The sequence below is a fragment of the Macaca thibetana genome, chromosome 4, assembly GCF_024542745.1.
Source record: "Macaca thibetana thibetana isolate TM-01 chromosome 4, ASM2454274v1, whole genome shotgun sequence".
Classification (NCBI taxonomy): Eukaryota; Metazoa; Chordata; class Mammalia; order Primates; family Cercopithecidae; genus Macaca; species Macaca thibetana.
In genome coordinates this window covers 144,097,489-144,115,199 of record NC_065581.1, presented here as the reverse complement: position 1 = coordinate 144,115,199, position 17,711 = coordinate 144,097,489, and the positions used below count along the sequence as shown (strand labels likewise).

The window sequence follows — 17,711 nt, the reverse complement described above, 5'->3', positions numbered from 1 at the left end:
GAATTCAGTGACTCTATATGTAATACGGTTTGACTGTATGTGGAAATCCAAGGAACATAATGAAGTTGGTTGGTTGCTCCTAAGTTCAGTGAACAAAGTGATGAAAGAAAATGATGAACTCAGAGATTCTGTCTCCTGGCTTCAGAAGAAGATACTGAGCCTCAAATCTGCTAAAATTGCCCTGATTGAGAGTTTTATCTCCTGCAGAAAAAGAGCAGAAATTGTGGAAAAACAGGCATGTGAGTGGCTGACCTGCAACAAAAGCTGCATGCACAGCCTCGCCAGGTGTCTACTGTTAAAGTGAGGGCATTGATTGGAAAAGAATGGGACCCTACAACTTTGAATGGGGACATGTGCGAGGACCCTGTAGAACTGGGGACACTAAGTTTGTACACTCTGATGAACCTTTTTTTTGCCAGAAGAAACAGCTTCCCCATCCCCAGTAGTGGCAACATCCCCTCCCCAACCCATGGTGCCATCAGCCTTTCCACTTTTGTGGGAGGAGATAAACCCTGCACTGCCTGAGGCAAAAGTGATGGCCTCCCCTGAGGCAGTTGTCAGGCAAAAGAATGTTGATTCTCCTCAGGAGCTAGCCCCAACACCCTGTTTCCTTCTAGACCTATAACTGCACTAAAGTCATGCAGGCCCCTAAAGGTGAGGTTGAGAGCATGATCTATGAGGAAATGCACTACACTCAAAAAGAACTGCTTGAGTTCTCCAATTTATATAAACAGAAATCTGGAGAACAGGCATGGGAATGGATATTAAGGGTATGGGATAATGATGGGAGGAACACCGAGCTGAATCAGGCTGAATTTATTGATTTGGCCCAACTAAGTAGGGCCTCTGCATTTAATGTTGCAGCTCGAGAAGTTGAAAAATGTTCTAATCATTTAGTTGCTCAGTTAGTTGAAATATGGATTAAAAGATGGCCCAATGTGAGCACGCTGGAAATTCCTGATGTCCCTTGGTTTAATGCAGAGGAAGGGATCTCAAGTCTTAGGGAGATTAAGATGGTGAAGTTGATTAGTCGCTTTAGATCTACTGGGAGGTTCCAGAAGATATACCCTTGACCAATGCCTTGCAAAATAGATTTGTGAGGGCCTCACCTACATCTGTGAAGAGCCCCGTAATCGCTCTTCTCTGTATGCCAGATCTAAATGTGGGAACCGAATTCACTCAACTACAAAATTTAAATAAAATAAGAATAACTGGATCCCGAGGTGGCGATGGCCAAAGAGTGGTACTCAACCGTCAAAGGCCAGGTGGGTGTAGCTACTGTAATGGACACCAGAGACAAAACAGCAATCAGAATAGTCCGACTCCTGTTTAGCTCTGGCATTGGCTAATCACGGTGTTCCTAGAAGTGAAACTGATAGGAAGCCTACTACATTCCTACTTCATTAATATAAGCAGAAAACTTCTAGGTCGAACGGACAAAAGACTACTTTGAATTATAAAAAAGAGAATCGCGGCCCCTCAATCCATTTCCAGACAAGCCAGTTCACAGACTCAGAATCCCTTGAATGAAGGGAGGCTGAGTCCCCTCAAGGAAGGACCCTACTACATTACTGACAATTTATGCAGTGAATTTTTCTCCCATCCTTCCCCAAGGAGACCTCTGGCCTTTTACCCAGGGCAACTGTGCACTGAGGAAAGGGAAATGATCAGACATTTTGGGGACTGATGGACACTGGCTCTGAGCTGATGTTGATTCCAGGGGATCCAAAATGTCACTGTTGTCCTCCAGTTAAAACAGTGGCTTATGGCCATCAGGTAATTAATGGAGTTTTACCTCAGGTCCGACGTAGAGTGTGTACAGTGGATCTCTGGACTCACCCTGTAGTCTTTTCCCCAGTGCCAGAATGCATAATTGTCACAGACATACTTAGCAGCTGGCAGAACCCCCACCTACGTTCTCTGACTGGTATGGTGAGGGCTATTATGGTGGGAAAGGCCAAATAGAAGCCATTATACCTGCCTCTACCTAGAAAAATACTAAATCAAAAATAATATCGCACTCCTGAGATTAGTGCCACCATCAAGGACTTGAAAGACGCAGGGGTGGGGATTCCTAACACAGCCCGATTCAATTCTCCTATTTGGCCTGTGCAGAAGACAGATGGATCTTGAAGAATGCTACTGGATTATCCTAAGCTTAACAAAGTGGTGACTCCAACTGCAGCTGCTGTACCAGATGTGGTTTCACTGCTTCAGTAAATTAACACATCTCCTGGTACCTGGTATGCAGTCACTGACTTGGCAAATGCCTTTATCTCCGTTCCTATCCATAAGGCCCACCAGAAGCAATTTGTCTTCAGCTGGCAAGGCCAGCAATAAACCTTTCCTGTTCTACCTCAGAAGTATATCAACTCTCCAGCTTTGTATCATAATCTTATCCAGAGAGAACTTGATCACTTTTTGCTTCTGCAAGATATCACACTGGTCCATTACATTGATAACTAAGCTGATTGGATCAAGTGAGCAGGATGTAGCAAACACACTGGACTTACTGCTGAGACATTTGCGTGCCAGAGGATGAAAAATAAATCCAACTAAAATTCAGGGACCTTCCACCTCAGTAAAATGTCTAGGGGTCCAGTGGTGTGGGGTCTGTCGAGATATTCCTTCTAACGTGAAGAATAAGTTGCTGCATTTGGCCCCTCCTACAAACAAGAAAGAGGCACAATGCCTAGTGAGCCTATTTGGATTTTGGAGGCGACACATTCCTCACCTGGGTGTGTTACTCTGTCCCATTTATTGAATGACCTGAAAGGCTGCCAGTTTTCAGTGGGGTCCAGAACAGAAGAAGGCTCTACAACAGACCCAGGCTGCTGTGCAAGCTGCTCTGCCACTTGGGCCATATGACTCAGCAGATCCAATGGTGCTTGAGGCATCAGTGGCAGATAGAGATGCTGTTTGGAGCCTTTGGCAGACCCCCATAGGTGAATCACAGCAGAGGCCACTAAGATTTTGGAGCAAGGCCCTGCCTTCTTCAGATAACTACTCTCCTTCTGAGAGGCAGCACTTGGCCTGTTGCTGAGCTTTTGTGGAAACTGAACGTATGCTATGGCTTCAAGTTGACAAGAGGTGAACTTGTGATGGTTAATAGTGAGCGTCAACTTGATTGGATTGAAGGATGCAAAGTATTGATCCTAGGTGTGTCTGTGTGGGTGTCGCCAAAGGAAATTAACATTTGAATCAGTGGGATGGGGAAGGCAGACCTTTAATCTGGTGGACACAATCTAATCAACTGCCCTTGAATATAAAGCAGGGAGAAAAACATGAAAAGGTGAGACTGGCTTAACCTCCCAGCCTACATCTTTCTTCCATGCTGGATGCTTTCCTGCACTCAAACGTTGGAATCCAAGTTCTTGAGTTGGAGACTTGGACTGACTCTCCTCACTCCTCGAACTTGTAGATAGCCTATTTTGGGACCTTGTGATCTTGTAAGTTAATACTTAATAAACTCCTCTTTTTATATATATAGTATCCTATTAGTTCTATGCCTCTAGGGAACCCTGACTAATACACTAGGTATACAACCAAAGGAGTATAAATCATTCAACCAAAAAGACATGCATACAAATGTTCACTGCAGCACTATTCACAACAGCAAAGACATGGATCTTGAAGAATGCTAGCTGCTGTACCAGATGCGGTTTCATTGCTTGAGTAAATTAACACATCTCCTGGTACCTGGTATGTAGCCATTGACTTGGCAAATGCCTTTATCTCTGTTCCTGTCCATAAGGCCCACCAGAAGCAATCTGCCTTCAGCTGGAACGGCCAGCAATATACCTTTACTGTCCTACCTCAGAGGTATATCAACTCTCCAGCTTTGTGTCATAATCTTACCCAGAGAGAACTTGGATAAGGTGAGACATGGAATCAACCTAAATGCCCATCAATGGCAAATTGAATAAAGAAAATGTGGACATATATACCATAGAATACTATGCAGCATTAAAAAAGAACAAGATCATGTCTTTCATGGGAACATGAATGGAGTTGGTGACAATCTAATGCACAAACAGAAAATCAAATACCACATGTTTTCAGGTGTAAGTGGGAGCTAAATGATGAGAACTCATGGACACAAAGAGAGGAACAACAGACACTAGGGCCTATTAGAGGGTAGGGGGTGGAGGAGGGAGAGGAACAGAAAAGATAACTATTAGGTACTAGGCTTAGTACCTGGGTGATGAAATAATCTGCACAACAAATCTCTGTAACATGAGTTTACCTATATAAGAATCCTACACATGTACCACTGAAGCTAAAATAAGAATTTTTAAAAAATGAATACAGAAAGAAAACAAGATCAAGTTATTAGGGAGGCAAATTCTATCAGGTGGTAATTTATTGCCTATAGAGAGGGAAGAATCAATAATGATTTCCAGGTTTCCGGTTCACTAAATTGTGTGACTAATAGTACCATACACTGAGAAAAACAGGAAACAGAATTGATTTGGGAAAGAGAAAACATTACATTCAGTTGTAGACACAGTAAGACTAAGATGCCTGTGACTGTTCCAGATGCCCATTGTCTGGTAGGGTTCTAATTATAAAATTGGCAGTCAAGTCATATAGGTCAAAGAGTTGTCAGTGCGTAACTGAAGCCATGGAATTGGATGAGATCACTCTGGAGGCCATAGGACAAACAAAGGAAAAGAAGTCTACAAGGACAACTATGCAGGAGAGACCAGAAAAGAAGGAAGAGAACAAGAAGTAAGTAATGCTGCAGTCACAGAAACAGAAAATTACACTAAGGAGTAGACAAACCATGTCAAATATTCCAAAGTGGTAAATTAAGTTAAAGGGTATAGGGATGTGACACGATTTAGTTGTGTCCCCACCCAAATCTCATTTTGAATTATAGTTCCCATAATCCCCACATGTGATGGTTAATACTGAGTGTCAACTTGATTGGATTGAAGGATGCAAAGTTTTGATCCTGGGTTTGTCTGTGAGGGTGTTGCCAAGGGAGATTAACATTTGAGTCAGTGGGCTGGGAAAGGCAGACCCACCCTTAATCTGGGTAAGCACCCTCTAATCAGCTGCCTGTGTGCCTAGAATATAAAGCAGGCAGAAAAATGTGAAAAGACTAGACTGGCCTAGCCTCTCAGCCTACATTTTTCTCCCTTTGATATACAGATATAGATACATACATAGATAGATAGATAGATAGATAGATAGATAGATAGATAGATAGATAGATAGACAGACAGACAGACAGACAGACAGACAGACAGACAGATAGATAGATAGATAGATAGATAGATAGATAGATAGATAGATAGATATAGAGAGACATATCCTACTAGTTCTGTTCCTCTAAAGAACCCTGACTAATACACCATATGTCATGGAAGAGACATGGTGGTAACTGAATCATGGGGGCAGTTACCCCCATGCTGCTTTCATGATAGTGATTTATCATGAGATATGATGGTTTTATAAGGGACTTTTCCCCCTTTGCTCAGCACTTCTCTTGCCTGCTACCACGTGATGAAGGATGTGTTTGCTTCCCCTTCCACCATGATTGTAAGTTTCCTGAGGTCTCCCTAGCCATGCTGAACTGTGAGTCAACTAAACCTCTTTCCTTTATAAATAACCCAGTCTCAAGTATGTCTTTATTAGCGCATGACAAACTAATACAAGGAGGTTCCATTAGATTAGGGAGTTATATATTTATTGGGTTTTGGCAGAACAATTTAAGTTAGGTAGTTGGGCAAAGATGCCAGGTTATGGTGGCTTCCCTGGTTGACAGAAGAGAAAAAAATGTAGAGACTTAAAGCACAGGCAAAATTTTCAGGAAGCTTAGGGTGGAGGGAAAGAAATAAAACTACCGTGTGGTAAATAAAAGAAGGCATAGACCAAAAGAGTTGTTTGTTTTAAAAGGAACTCATATACATGTTTAAATCATGACAGAAAGCAGTGATCTTTCTACAGGGTTAAAACATAATGTCTTTGGGAGAAACAGAGTAATATAACTGCAGTTAACTGTCTTAAGACCAAACAGAAAACAAATTTTTCCATAAGTGGAAAGATATAGTTGAATATACCCCACAGAGACACATGAAAACTTAAGAGAACAAACATTGAAGTCATCATTTTGGACTATATCATAAAACTAATTTGTACTTGTTTCCCATAATCAATCTAATAAAACCAATCATATTAGAATAATTATTTTCACTGGATCCATATAATGTGCTAGATTTATATACATTGAAGACAGCCTACTTTCTCTAAGGTACTCCCATTGTAGTGGGAAATCTAGGCACATAAATGACTAACGATGAAACTACAGGCATACCTTATTCTATTGCATGTCACTTATTGTACTTTGCAGATAATATGCTTTTTTGCATATTTAAGATGTGTGGCAACGTTACGTCAAACAAGTTTACTGGTGTCATTTTTCTAACAGCATGTGTTCACTTTGTGCCTCTGCATCACATTTTGGTAATTCTCACAATATTACAAACTTTTCATAATTATTCTGTTATGATGACCTGTGATTAGTAACCTTTGATGTTACTATTGTAATTATTTTGGGGCACCATGAACCATACCCAGATAAGACAACAAACTTAACGGATAAATGTTGTTCTTATTGTTCCACCAACTGGTCATTCACCTATCTTTCTCTTTCTCCTGGGGCCTCCTTATTACCTGAGACACAACAATATCAAGATTATGGCAATTAGTAACCTTACGAAACCACTAAGGGTTCAAATAAAAGGAAAAGTTGAGTGTATCTCACTGTACATCAAAAGCTAAAAGTGACTCAGCTTGGTGAGGACAGCATGTCAAAAGCTAAGACAGGCCAAAAACTGGGCCTCTTTTGCCAATTAGCCAAGTTGTGCATGCAAAGAAAAAGTTCTTTAAGGATATTAAAAGTGTTACTCCAGGAAACACATGAATGATAACAAAATGAAACAACCTTATTGCTGATATGAAGAAAGTTTGAGTGATTTGAACAGAAAATCAAACCAATCACAGCATTACCTTAAGCCAAACCCTAACCCACAGAAGGCTCTCACTCTATTTAACTTTAATAAGGCTGAGAGAAATGAGGGAGCTACAGAAGGAAAGTTTGAAGTTAACAGGTTAGTTCATGGGATTCAAGGAAAGAAGCTGTCTGAATAACATGGAAGTACAAGGTGAAGTAGCAAGTGCTGATGTAGAAGTTGCAAGTTATCCAGAAGATCTAGCTAAGATAATTGATGAAGTTAGCTACATTAAAGAGATTTTTCTTTTTCTCTTTTTCTTTTTTTTTTTTTTTTGAGATTGAGTCTCACTCTGTCGCCCAGGCTGGAGTGCAATGGCTCAATCTAGGCTCACTGCAACCTCCACCTCCCAGGTTCAAGTGATTCTCCTGCCTCAGCCTCCCATGTAGCTGGGATTACAGACACGTGCCACCATGTCCAGTTGATTTTTGTATTTTTAGTAGACACGGGGTTTCAACATGTTGGCCAGGCTGCTCTCGAACTCCTGACCTCAGGTGATCTCCCCACCTCGGCCTCCCAAAGTGCTGGGATTACAGGCATGAACCATGACACTCGGCCAAGAGATTTTCAATGCAAACAAAACAGCCTTATATTGGAAGAAGATATCGTCTAGGACTTTCATAGCTCGAAAGGAGAAGTCAATGCGTGGATCCAAAGCATCAAAAGATAGGCTAACTCTCTTCTTAAGAGCTAATGCAGATGGTGACTTTAAGCAGAAGCCAATGCCCATTTACCATTCCAAAAATCCTGGAGCACTGGAAAATCTACTCTGCCTATGCTATATAAATGGAAAAATAAAGTAAATGACAGTACATATGTGACTGCATGGGTTTACTGCATATTTTAAGCCTACCATTGAAAATTACTGCTCAGTAAAAAGATTCCTTTCAAAATACTACTGCTCATTGACAATGCAACAGGTCATCCAAGAGCTCTGATGGAGATGTTTAAGGAGATTAGTATTGTTTTTGTGCCTGCTAAGATAACATCCATTCTGTAGCCCATAAATCAAGGAGTAATTTTGACTTTCAAATATTTAAGAAATATATTTTGTAAAGCTATAGTTGCCATAAATAGTGATTCCTCTGACAGATCTGGGCAAAGTAAATTGAAAACCTTCTGGAAAGGATTCACCATTAAGATGCCACATCTGTGATTCATGAAAAGAGGTCAAAATATCAACATTAAAAGAAGTTTGGAAGAAGCTGATTCTAACCCTAATGGATGACTTAAAGAAGTTCAGTACTTCAGTAGAACAAGTAACTGCAGACGTGGTGGAAATAGCAGGAAAACTAGAATTAAAAGTGGAGCCTGAAGATGTGACTGAATCACTGCAATCTTAAGATCAAAATCAAACAGATGAGTTGAGTTGTTTCTTATGGATGAGCAAAGATGGAATCCACTCCTGTAGAACATGCTGTGAACATTGTTGAAATAACAACAAAGGACTTAAAATATTGCATAAACTTAGTTGATAAAGCAGTGAGTGGGATGAGAGGATTGGCTTCAATTCTAAAAGAAGTTCTACGGTGGGTAAAATGCTATCAAAAAGCATCAAATACTTCAGAGAAATCTTTCATGAAAGGAGTCAATTGATGCAGTGAACTTCACTGTTCTCTTATTTTCAGAAATTGCCAGAGGCACCCCAGCCCATAACAACCAACACACTGATCAGTCAGCTGCCATCGACAGTGAGGTAAGATTCTCCACCAGCAAAACAGATTACAACTCACTGAAGGCTCAGATGTTCATTAGCATTTTTAGCGATAAAGTACTTTTAATTAAGCAATAAACATTTTTTAGACATATTTCTACTGCACACTTTAGACTAAAGTATAGTGTAGACATAACTTTTACATGGGAAAACAAAAAATTTGTGTGACTTCCTTTATTGCAATATTCATGTTATTGCTGTGGTATGGAAATGAACCTGCAATAATTCTGAGGTCTACCTGTACTCAACAGGTAGACTTGTATGTCGAAGTGCCAACATACAAGTAAGCACAAAATACAATTGGAAAACTTCAAGAAAAAGAAGATAAGAGAATCTAAGTTAGTGTTAAATGACAGAAGTGCCCATCTTTGTATTTCACATCATATAAGCTATTAAAAGTTTCCCAAAGTAGATGAAATTTTTAAAACTCTAAGTATTTAGGGTTAACAGGTTTAAACGTATTCGAAAGGGCAAAACTATGTTTATAAAAACAATATCACATAGGATGAAGTGACCAGAAAATGAAAAAGAGCGACCAATAATAAATTTCAATATCAAGTAAGTCTTTACTAACCCTTATATGCATATACACATATATTTCTGGGTTAATTCATAAATGTACCCAAAGATAAGGAACTAAATATCCCTTAATGATTAAAACAAGTTACTTAACTGTGAATATTAGTACAACCTAGGTCTCAGATTAAATAAATTTGTATATACTGCCCTCATGGGGCAATAATATGTAGTTCATTAAAATATAAGCAGGAAATGTAGTGGACACCGTGGAGACAATTTATTCCTACTAATCCTAGCCAATGAAGGAGCATCACTGGTTTGACTAATAATGTAATGAGCCATCTAAAAATCACTCAAAAGTATACTTCTATCTATGCCAAGTCTCCTTCCTGGTTGGAGTTAGCCTCGAATTCTGATAGGTGTTGGGAATGTTAGGTGACCTGGATCAAAGATTCCATGCACAGAAAATTCAAAAGTTGATATAATTCATGCATGATTAATCAAATCAGCCCTTAAATGCCATTACATAATGCTTCTTTTTTCTCTTTTTGGTCAAATTGCATTTTTACTACCAATCTCAAACAGTAGCATTTATAAAAGAGAAAGATTTAAAGAAAATGACTTACAATAACACATGTTGGGACTTCACGAAGAGAATATTCTGTTTTATTAGGAAGATCTTGATTCTTTATCAGCTCATAAATAGCAGGATAGGATAACAAGTTCACCAGTGCTAAAAAAGACTAGAGGGAAAGAAAACAAGCATTTAAATGATTCTTTTTTGTCAACCACATCCATGGAGAGTTATTAATGAAGTTTCGTATCTGTATGACTTTGAGGGCTAATTTTTAAATATACCTAATTCCCATAAGTTGGAAATATGTTACATATATGATAAGTACAGTTAACATGCACAGCAATAATCTATAAGCTGACAACGCATGACGTAACAACCATTACATACATATATGAAATTTGGAATATGCTTTAAAATATCATGTATCTCTTAAAAGTTTGGTTCTGACAAAAATTCAATAATCCATCTTTCTCATTCTTTGCACTGTCATATCCAACACGTAAAAAAATGCAAGAGAATAATACTTATGGACTCTGGGGCAAGATAATAAATTCTATATATTTTTGCCCTCAGACCATGAGGCTATCTTTTAACTACATTCACTGAAAATCCAACTAACCTAAATATGATAGCTAATTTTTAAAAGCCATGGCTTTTCCTATCAAAGCTAACTCACTTGCTGGTGCAATTTTACCAATCTCTCCATGAAATATTTAAGCTCTTCACTCTCATTGCATCTTATTAAACACAACTAGAATATTTTTCTCAGGCACATTCATTCTTGTGCTCCCTAGTTCAAAAGCATGCTGTGGTTGCCCATCACTAAGCATTAAATCTAAACTCCTTAGCATGGCTTTCAAGGCACTTCTCAAATTGACATGCTTCTACTCTTCATAGTCTCAAAAGCCTCATTTCCTAGTATTCCTCAGCATGAAGTCGCCACTTCGTCAATCAAATATGCCTGTGGTCTCCTTCAACTGACCGCCACCTATACGTACTTTTTTGTCCTAGTAACACACTTCTCCTGCCCTCCACTTACTCATTAGCCCACTTGATATGCTTTCAAAATATGTCACGTCTTTTCTGAAGACTTTCCAATTAACTCCATCCACATCCAGAAGCCCTATATTCTGCCAATACTTATATCTTTTGCTTGCATTATATTAATTGTACTCACTTATAACTGTAAAGTTTTCTGCTTTACATTTTCACTATAGTATGCACTATAGAAAAGGAAGAAAAAAATTGCCAAGGAAAGAATGTTTGAGAAATATGTCTATTAATTATACATAAAATGAACTGCAGAAAAATTGGAGGGTTCACCTAGGAAACTATTGTATGAACTTCTCTAATCACCATGTATTAACTAGAAAGATGATTAATAAAACAGATTTCATTACAGATTTATTTTTAATCCAATCTAGTTTATCCTGAGAATATAGATGAACCAAAAAATACAAGGTAATAATGCTTTGTACTTTAAATCTGCAAACATGTTTTAATGTCCTTAATATTAATCCAGCAATATTTGGATTCTATCAAGAATAAATCCTTTATTTTATGTTTACAGAATCTTTTCTACCATAATCATAAAAGATTACAAAAAAGCCTTTAAAACGTCTATTTGGGTAGAGAAAGAAATATAATCTTTATAAATCACATATAGCAATAGTATATTGAGCATTTTTATATTATTTATGCATGAAGAATTCAGTTCACGATTATGGAACTTCTCTTTACGTAAGAAATAAAATGATGTGGACCACATACAATCAAATAAAGGTAAGGTGTGACATGCTACTCTAAGCAAATCAAGTAAAACTTTAGGTAAAAATAATTCAACAACTGTATTCAAACTAAAACAACCTGAACAGAATTTTAAAGAAGGTTGAGAAGATTTCAGCAGCTTGTTTCTAGAAGAAATACATTCATTTCTCACACATTGGGCATTTTAAAAGATGTTAGCTTACTGCAAAATTGTGATGTATTAAGCATTTCTGGAATAAAAATATATACAATGTAATTGTTGGCTCCCACAAACACACATTGTAAGATGTCGCTAATATCAGACATTAATTATCTTAAAATTTATAGTAGCACAAAACATAAATCTGTGTCATCAATGTTTTGAATAGAAGAATGAGACTTTATGCAATAATGATAAGGAAACTAATGAAAAGTCAAAGTTTGATATATTTTTAAGACTAAAGTATAAAATTAATTCTCCAAGTCAAGAAGTTTTCTTTTAAATTAAAATCTTTCAGGTTGATATTGATCTTCTATTCACTTATTTATTCACTAAAAATATTTTAGTGTCAGCTGCTTATCAGTAATTGTGCCAAATGCTAACAATAAAAATATGAATAAAGGCATGGTCCCTGCCCTCAAGGACTCATAGTGTAGTGCAGGACAAAATACACTATTAAATAACTTAAAATAGTGCCTAAATGTTCTGATGTTAGTACAATATGGAGAGCAATGGGGTGATATAAGGATGACACTCTTCAGCAATGTAGAGAGAGGTGAGAGGTAAGTCTGTATAAGTAGCAGGCAGGCAGGCCGGCAGGCAGAGATGTGCTGTTAATGAGCTCTATCTCTATCCTATAGCGAAAAAAAAAAAGGGGGCAAAGTATTTTCAGAAAAGTAGTGGGGATTAAATTTTACATTTTAAATAGAAGTTTCTAAAGAAAAAATGGTTTTGAGGGTAGATAATATAAGGGAATAAAGAAACAAATTAGAATTTGGAAGTTGTAAGACTGTCAGAGATACATTACACCTATTAGAACACAGATGTATTGAAAACATGTCCAACAGACAGTATGATCAAATAGTTACTCAAAAGGTTAGTGTTCAGGGAATACATGCCTTAAGAGTAAAGGAAAAGTCAGTGAACACTATGTGTATGAAGTATTCTATTCTTTAAAGTAGTATGGACAAGAAGGGGAGAGGGAAGACTGAATAGTGATAAAAAATTTTTATCACTCTTAATAATCATTTCCAAAAATCACATTTGGATTTGTTACTTCTCTTTAGTTTGTTCTGTTTCACTGATTTCTGCTCTAATGTTTATTATTTCCCTTGTTGCATTGGTTTTGGGTGTAATTTGCTCTTCTTTTTCTACTCCCTTTGAGTGGAAACTTGAGTCAATAATTTTAGATCTTTCTTATTTTCTAATATAAATATTACAGTTAAAAATATCCCTCTTAGGACTGCTTCAACTATAACCACAAATTCTGATGTATTTTTATTTGCATCCAATTTGAAATACTTCCTAATTTCCCTTGTGACTTCTTTGAGCTACAAGTTATTTGTAAGTACGTGGCTTAATTTCCAAATATCTTTTTTTCTAGTTTCTAATTCTTGATTTTTAATTAATTTCATTGTGGTTATAGAATATACTTCATATTATTCCAATTATCTTAAATTTATTTAGACTTGCATTTAGCCCAACATGGTCTATCTTTGAGGACATGCCATGTGTTCCTGAAAAGAATGCATATTCTGCAGTCGCCAAGTATAATATTGTATAAATATCAAGTGGTTAATAGTGGTATTCATATCACATAATTCGAGAGCTCTTGATCTGTTGTATCAATTGCTAAGAGAAATGTTAAAATCTTCAACTCTGATAGCAGATTTGCCTATTTCTTCCTTAAATTCTATTTCAATACTACATATATTTTAAATATTTTATCAGGATCATACTGATTTATGATTATATCTTTCTGGTGTTTTGACCATATTCATATTATCATTATAAAATGTGTCTCTTAATCTGATAGTTTTTCTTTTTCTTTATCTCTGACACTAAATGTGGCCATGTCAGTTTTCTAATGTATATTGCTTCTCTATATATATTTTTTCCATCCAACTTATCTTTATCTTTAAAGTGAATTTCTTCTAGAACTCTGCCACCTGCCCCAGAGAGCCTTCTCTGCACCTAAAATTATCTCCCCTGCCATCCCTCCATAACACCCAGTATCCTGACCTTTACAATAATCACTTTCAAAGATTTTCTTGTGGTTTTACTTCTCAGGTGTACATATCCAGACACTATAATTTTGTCTTTCCAATTTTCAAGACTTGATGTGTCATTTAAAACTTCTTTTAATCTACAGGCATTCATCTTCTCCCTCTCCTTTCTTTTCATTTCGTCTGTTGACAAGCTCAGGCCATTTGACCTGTAAAGTTTTAAGCAGTCTGGATTTTAGAAAGTACACAGTCAGGCAGCAGTTCAGCCTGTTCTTCCATCCTTTGGATATATGCAGTTTCCCTATTCTGCAAACTGGCAGCTGAATCCAAAGGCTTGATCAAGTTAGATACCTTGGTAAGACTAGAGATGGTGGTTTATTCTTTCATTAGAGGGCACATTAATAATGTTTAACCATTTCTATTTTAGTGATGTTAATGTGGCTCAGTTAATTCTTGCAGACTGCAAATGGTGACATTCTAATTCCATCATTTAAAAAAAAAAATATTAGTTGGGATAATTCATGAAAAAGAGGCACTACCTTCACCTACTATTTGGTTACCCAGTGGTGGAGTTCTGATATGGTTTGGCTGTTTGTCCCCACCCAAATCTCACCTCAAATTGTAATCCCTACATGCCAAAGAAAGGACCTGGTGGGAGCTGACTGGATCATGGGTGCAGTTCCCCCATGCTGTTCCCATGATAGTGAGTTCTCCCGAGATCTCATGGTTTAAATGTGTTTGGCAGTTCCCCTTCACTCACTGTCTCTCCAGCAGCCATGTAAGATGTGTGCCTTGCTTCCCCTTCGCCTTCCTCCCAGAATGTAAGTTTCCTGAGGCCTCCCCAGACAAGTGGAACTATGAGTCAATTAAACCTCTTTTCTTTATAAATTACCCAGTCTCAGGTAGTTCTTCATAGTAGTATGAAAATGGGCTAAAACAAGTTCATACAGGAATGGCATAATAAATGCTGTTATTTTAGTAAACAAGTTTCAAAATACTGAATTGATTCTCGATCATCCTCTGAGCATAACCAATTATAAAAAATATTATTTAATAGTTTTGCTTTCATATCCACACTATGCATCATGACTAATTAAACATACCAACACTGATAATACTTTCTACCATTTATTGAGTGCCTACTATATGCCAAACATTCTGCCATATACTTTTATAAATTACCACAGTTCGACATGCTAAAAATTATGATAAATATATTATCATCTTTAACACTGGTTAACTACATTTTCCTACCACCTAAAATGTAATTTCATTTTGTTTCTAATTATAGTTCAGTAGAGATCGTTATCAACAACCTGCAACTTAGGTGATGTTAAGCTACCTGTAAATAAAATGAATCAGAACATATTTATTTTATTATCTAAGTGTCCACAGAAAAAATAAAGTTAATTTCTTTTTTACTGGTAAATGTTATTGAAATCTGACATATATATATATACACACACACACACACACATATATATACACACACACACGTGCGCATATATATTTGCCACTTGTGTGCTGTTTTTAGTTCTTTAATTTATTTTTATTTCAATAGGTTTTGGGGAAACAGATTGTATGGTGCTTTTAGTTATTTAATTTATTTTTATTTCAATAGGTTTTTGAGGAACAGATAGTGTCTGGTTACATGAATAAGTTCTCTTAGTGGTGATTGCTGAGACTTTGGTGCACCATCACCTGAGTAGTGTACACTGTACCCAGTGTGTAGTCTCTTATCCCTCACCACCCCCAACCCTTTCTCCTGAGTCCCCAAAGACTGATGTACCATTCTTATGCCTTTGTGTCCTCATAGCTTAGCTCACACATATGAGTGAGAACATACAATGTTTGCTTTTCCATTCCTAAATATTTCACTTAGAATAATAGTCTCCAATTCCATCCAGGTTGCTGGATGTTGCTGGAGTTGATTTTTGCATAAGGTGAAAGATGAGGATCCAGTTTCATTCTTCTACATGTGGCTTGCTAATTATCCCAGCACCAGTTTTTGAATAGGGTGTGCTTTCCTCACCTTATGCTTTTGTTTGCTTTATCAAAGATCAACTGGCTGATCTCTTTATGGCTGAGTAGTATCCCATGGGGTGTGTGTGTGTGTGTGTGTGTACATAAATATACCATATTTTCTTTATCTACTCATTGATTGATGTGCATGTGGGCAGTTCCATATTTTTGCAATTGCAAATTGTGCTGCTATGAACATGTATTTGCAAGTATCTTTTTTGTATAATGACTTCTTTTCCTCTGGGTAGATACCTAGTACTAGGATCACAGGATCAAATGGTAGATCTACTTTTAGTTCCTTAAGGAATCTCCACGCTGTTTTCCATAGTGGTTATACTAGTTTACATCCTCACTGACAGTGTAAAAGTGTTCCCTTTTCACTGCATCCACGCCAATATCTTTTTTTTTTTTTTTTTAATGGCCATTCTTGCAGGAATAAGGTGGTATCACATTGTGGTTTTGATTTGCATTTCCCTAATAACTAGTCATATTGCACATTTTTCCATATGCTTGTTGCCCACTTGTGTATCTTCTTTTGAGAATTGTCTATTCACGTCGTTAGTGATAGGGTTGTTTGTGTTTTTCTTGCTGATTTGTTTGAGTGCTTTGCAGATTCTGGATATTAGTCTTTTGTCAGATGCATAGATTGTGAAGATTTTCTCCCACTCTGTGGGTTGTCTGTTTACTCTGCCGATTATTTCTTTTGCTGGGCAGAAGCTTTTTAATTTAATTAAGTCCCATCTATTTATCTTTGTTTTTGTTGCATTTGCTTTTGAATTCCTAGTCATAAAGTCTTTTTTTTTTTTTTTTTTTCATAAAGTCTTTACCTAAGCTAATGTCTAGAGGGGTCTGGTTTTTCTGATGTTATCTTCTAGAATCCTTATGGTTTCAGATCTTAGATTTATGTCTTTGATTGATCTTGAGTTGATTTTTCTATAAGGTGAGAAATGAGGATCCAGTTTTATTCTTCTACATATGGCTTGCTAATTAACCCGGCACTATTTTTTGAACAGGGTATACTTTCCCCACTTTGTTTTTGTTTGCGTTGTCGAAGATCAGTTGGCTGTATTTGGCTTTATTTCTGAGTTCTCTATTTTTGTTACATTGGTCTATGTGCCTATTTTTATACCAGTACCATGCCGCAGCCTTGTAGAATAATTTGAAGTTGGGTAATGTGATGCCTCCAGATTTGTTCTTTTTGCTTAGTCTTGCTTTGGCTATGTGGGCTCTTTGTTGGCTACAAATATATTTCAGGATTGTTTGTTCTAGTTCTGTGAAGAATTATGGTGGTATTTTGATGGGAATTGCATCGAATCTGTAAATTGCTTTGGGCAGTATAGTCATTTTCACAATATTAATTCTACCCATCCATGAACATGAAATGTCTTTCCATTTGTTTGTGTTATCTGATTTCTTTCAGCAGTGTTTTGTAGTTTTCCCTGTAGAGGTCTTTCATGTCTTTGGTTAGGTATATTCCTAAGTATTTTATTTATTTATTTATTTTTGCAGCTATTGTAAAACAGGTTGAGTTTTTTATTTGATTCTCATCTTAGTGTTCATTATTTCTTTTTTCCTGCCAGGTTTGGTTTTGGATTATTCTTGTTTCTCTAGTTCCATCAGGTGTGACATTAGATTGTATATTTGTGCTCTTTCAGGTGTTTTGATGTAGGCATTTAATGCTATAAACTTTCCTCTTAGCCCTGCTTTTGCTGTATCCTAGAGGTTTTGATAGGTTGTGTCACTATTATCATTTGGTTCAAAAATTTTTTAATTTCCATCTTGATATCATTGTTGGTCCAATGATCACTCAGGAGCAGGTTATTGTTCTTAATTTGTGCTCTCTATTTCACTGAAAATTTTTCATTTCATATCCTGTATCATGTTTTTT

At 37.0% G+C, this 17,711-nt stretch overlaps 1 protein-coding gene across 4 annotated transcripts in view; it reads right to left on the bottom strand.

Moving 5' to 3' along the window:
- Positions 1-17,711, bottom strand: part of TBC1D32 (TBC1 domain family member 32) — a 223,988-nt gene that overhangs the window by 131,331 nt on the left and 74,946 nt on the right. For all 4 annotated transcript variants that reach the window (XM_050788740.1, XM_050788739.1, XM_050788738.1 and 1 more), the window contains one exon: positions 9,879-9,995. In XM_050788740.1, coding sequence (XP_050644697.1) covers positions 9,879-9,995 — 117 coding nt within the window. The remainder of the gene's footprint in view (positions 1-9,878; positions 9,996-17,711) is intronic.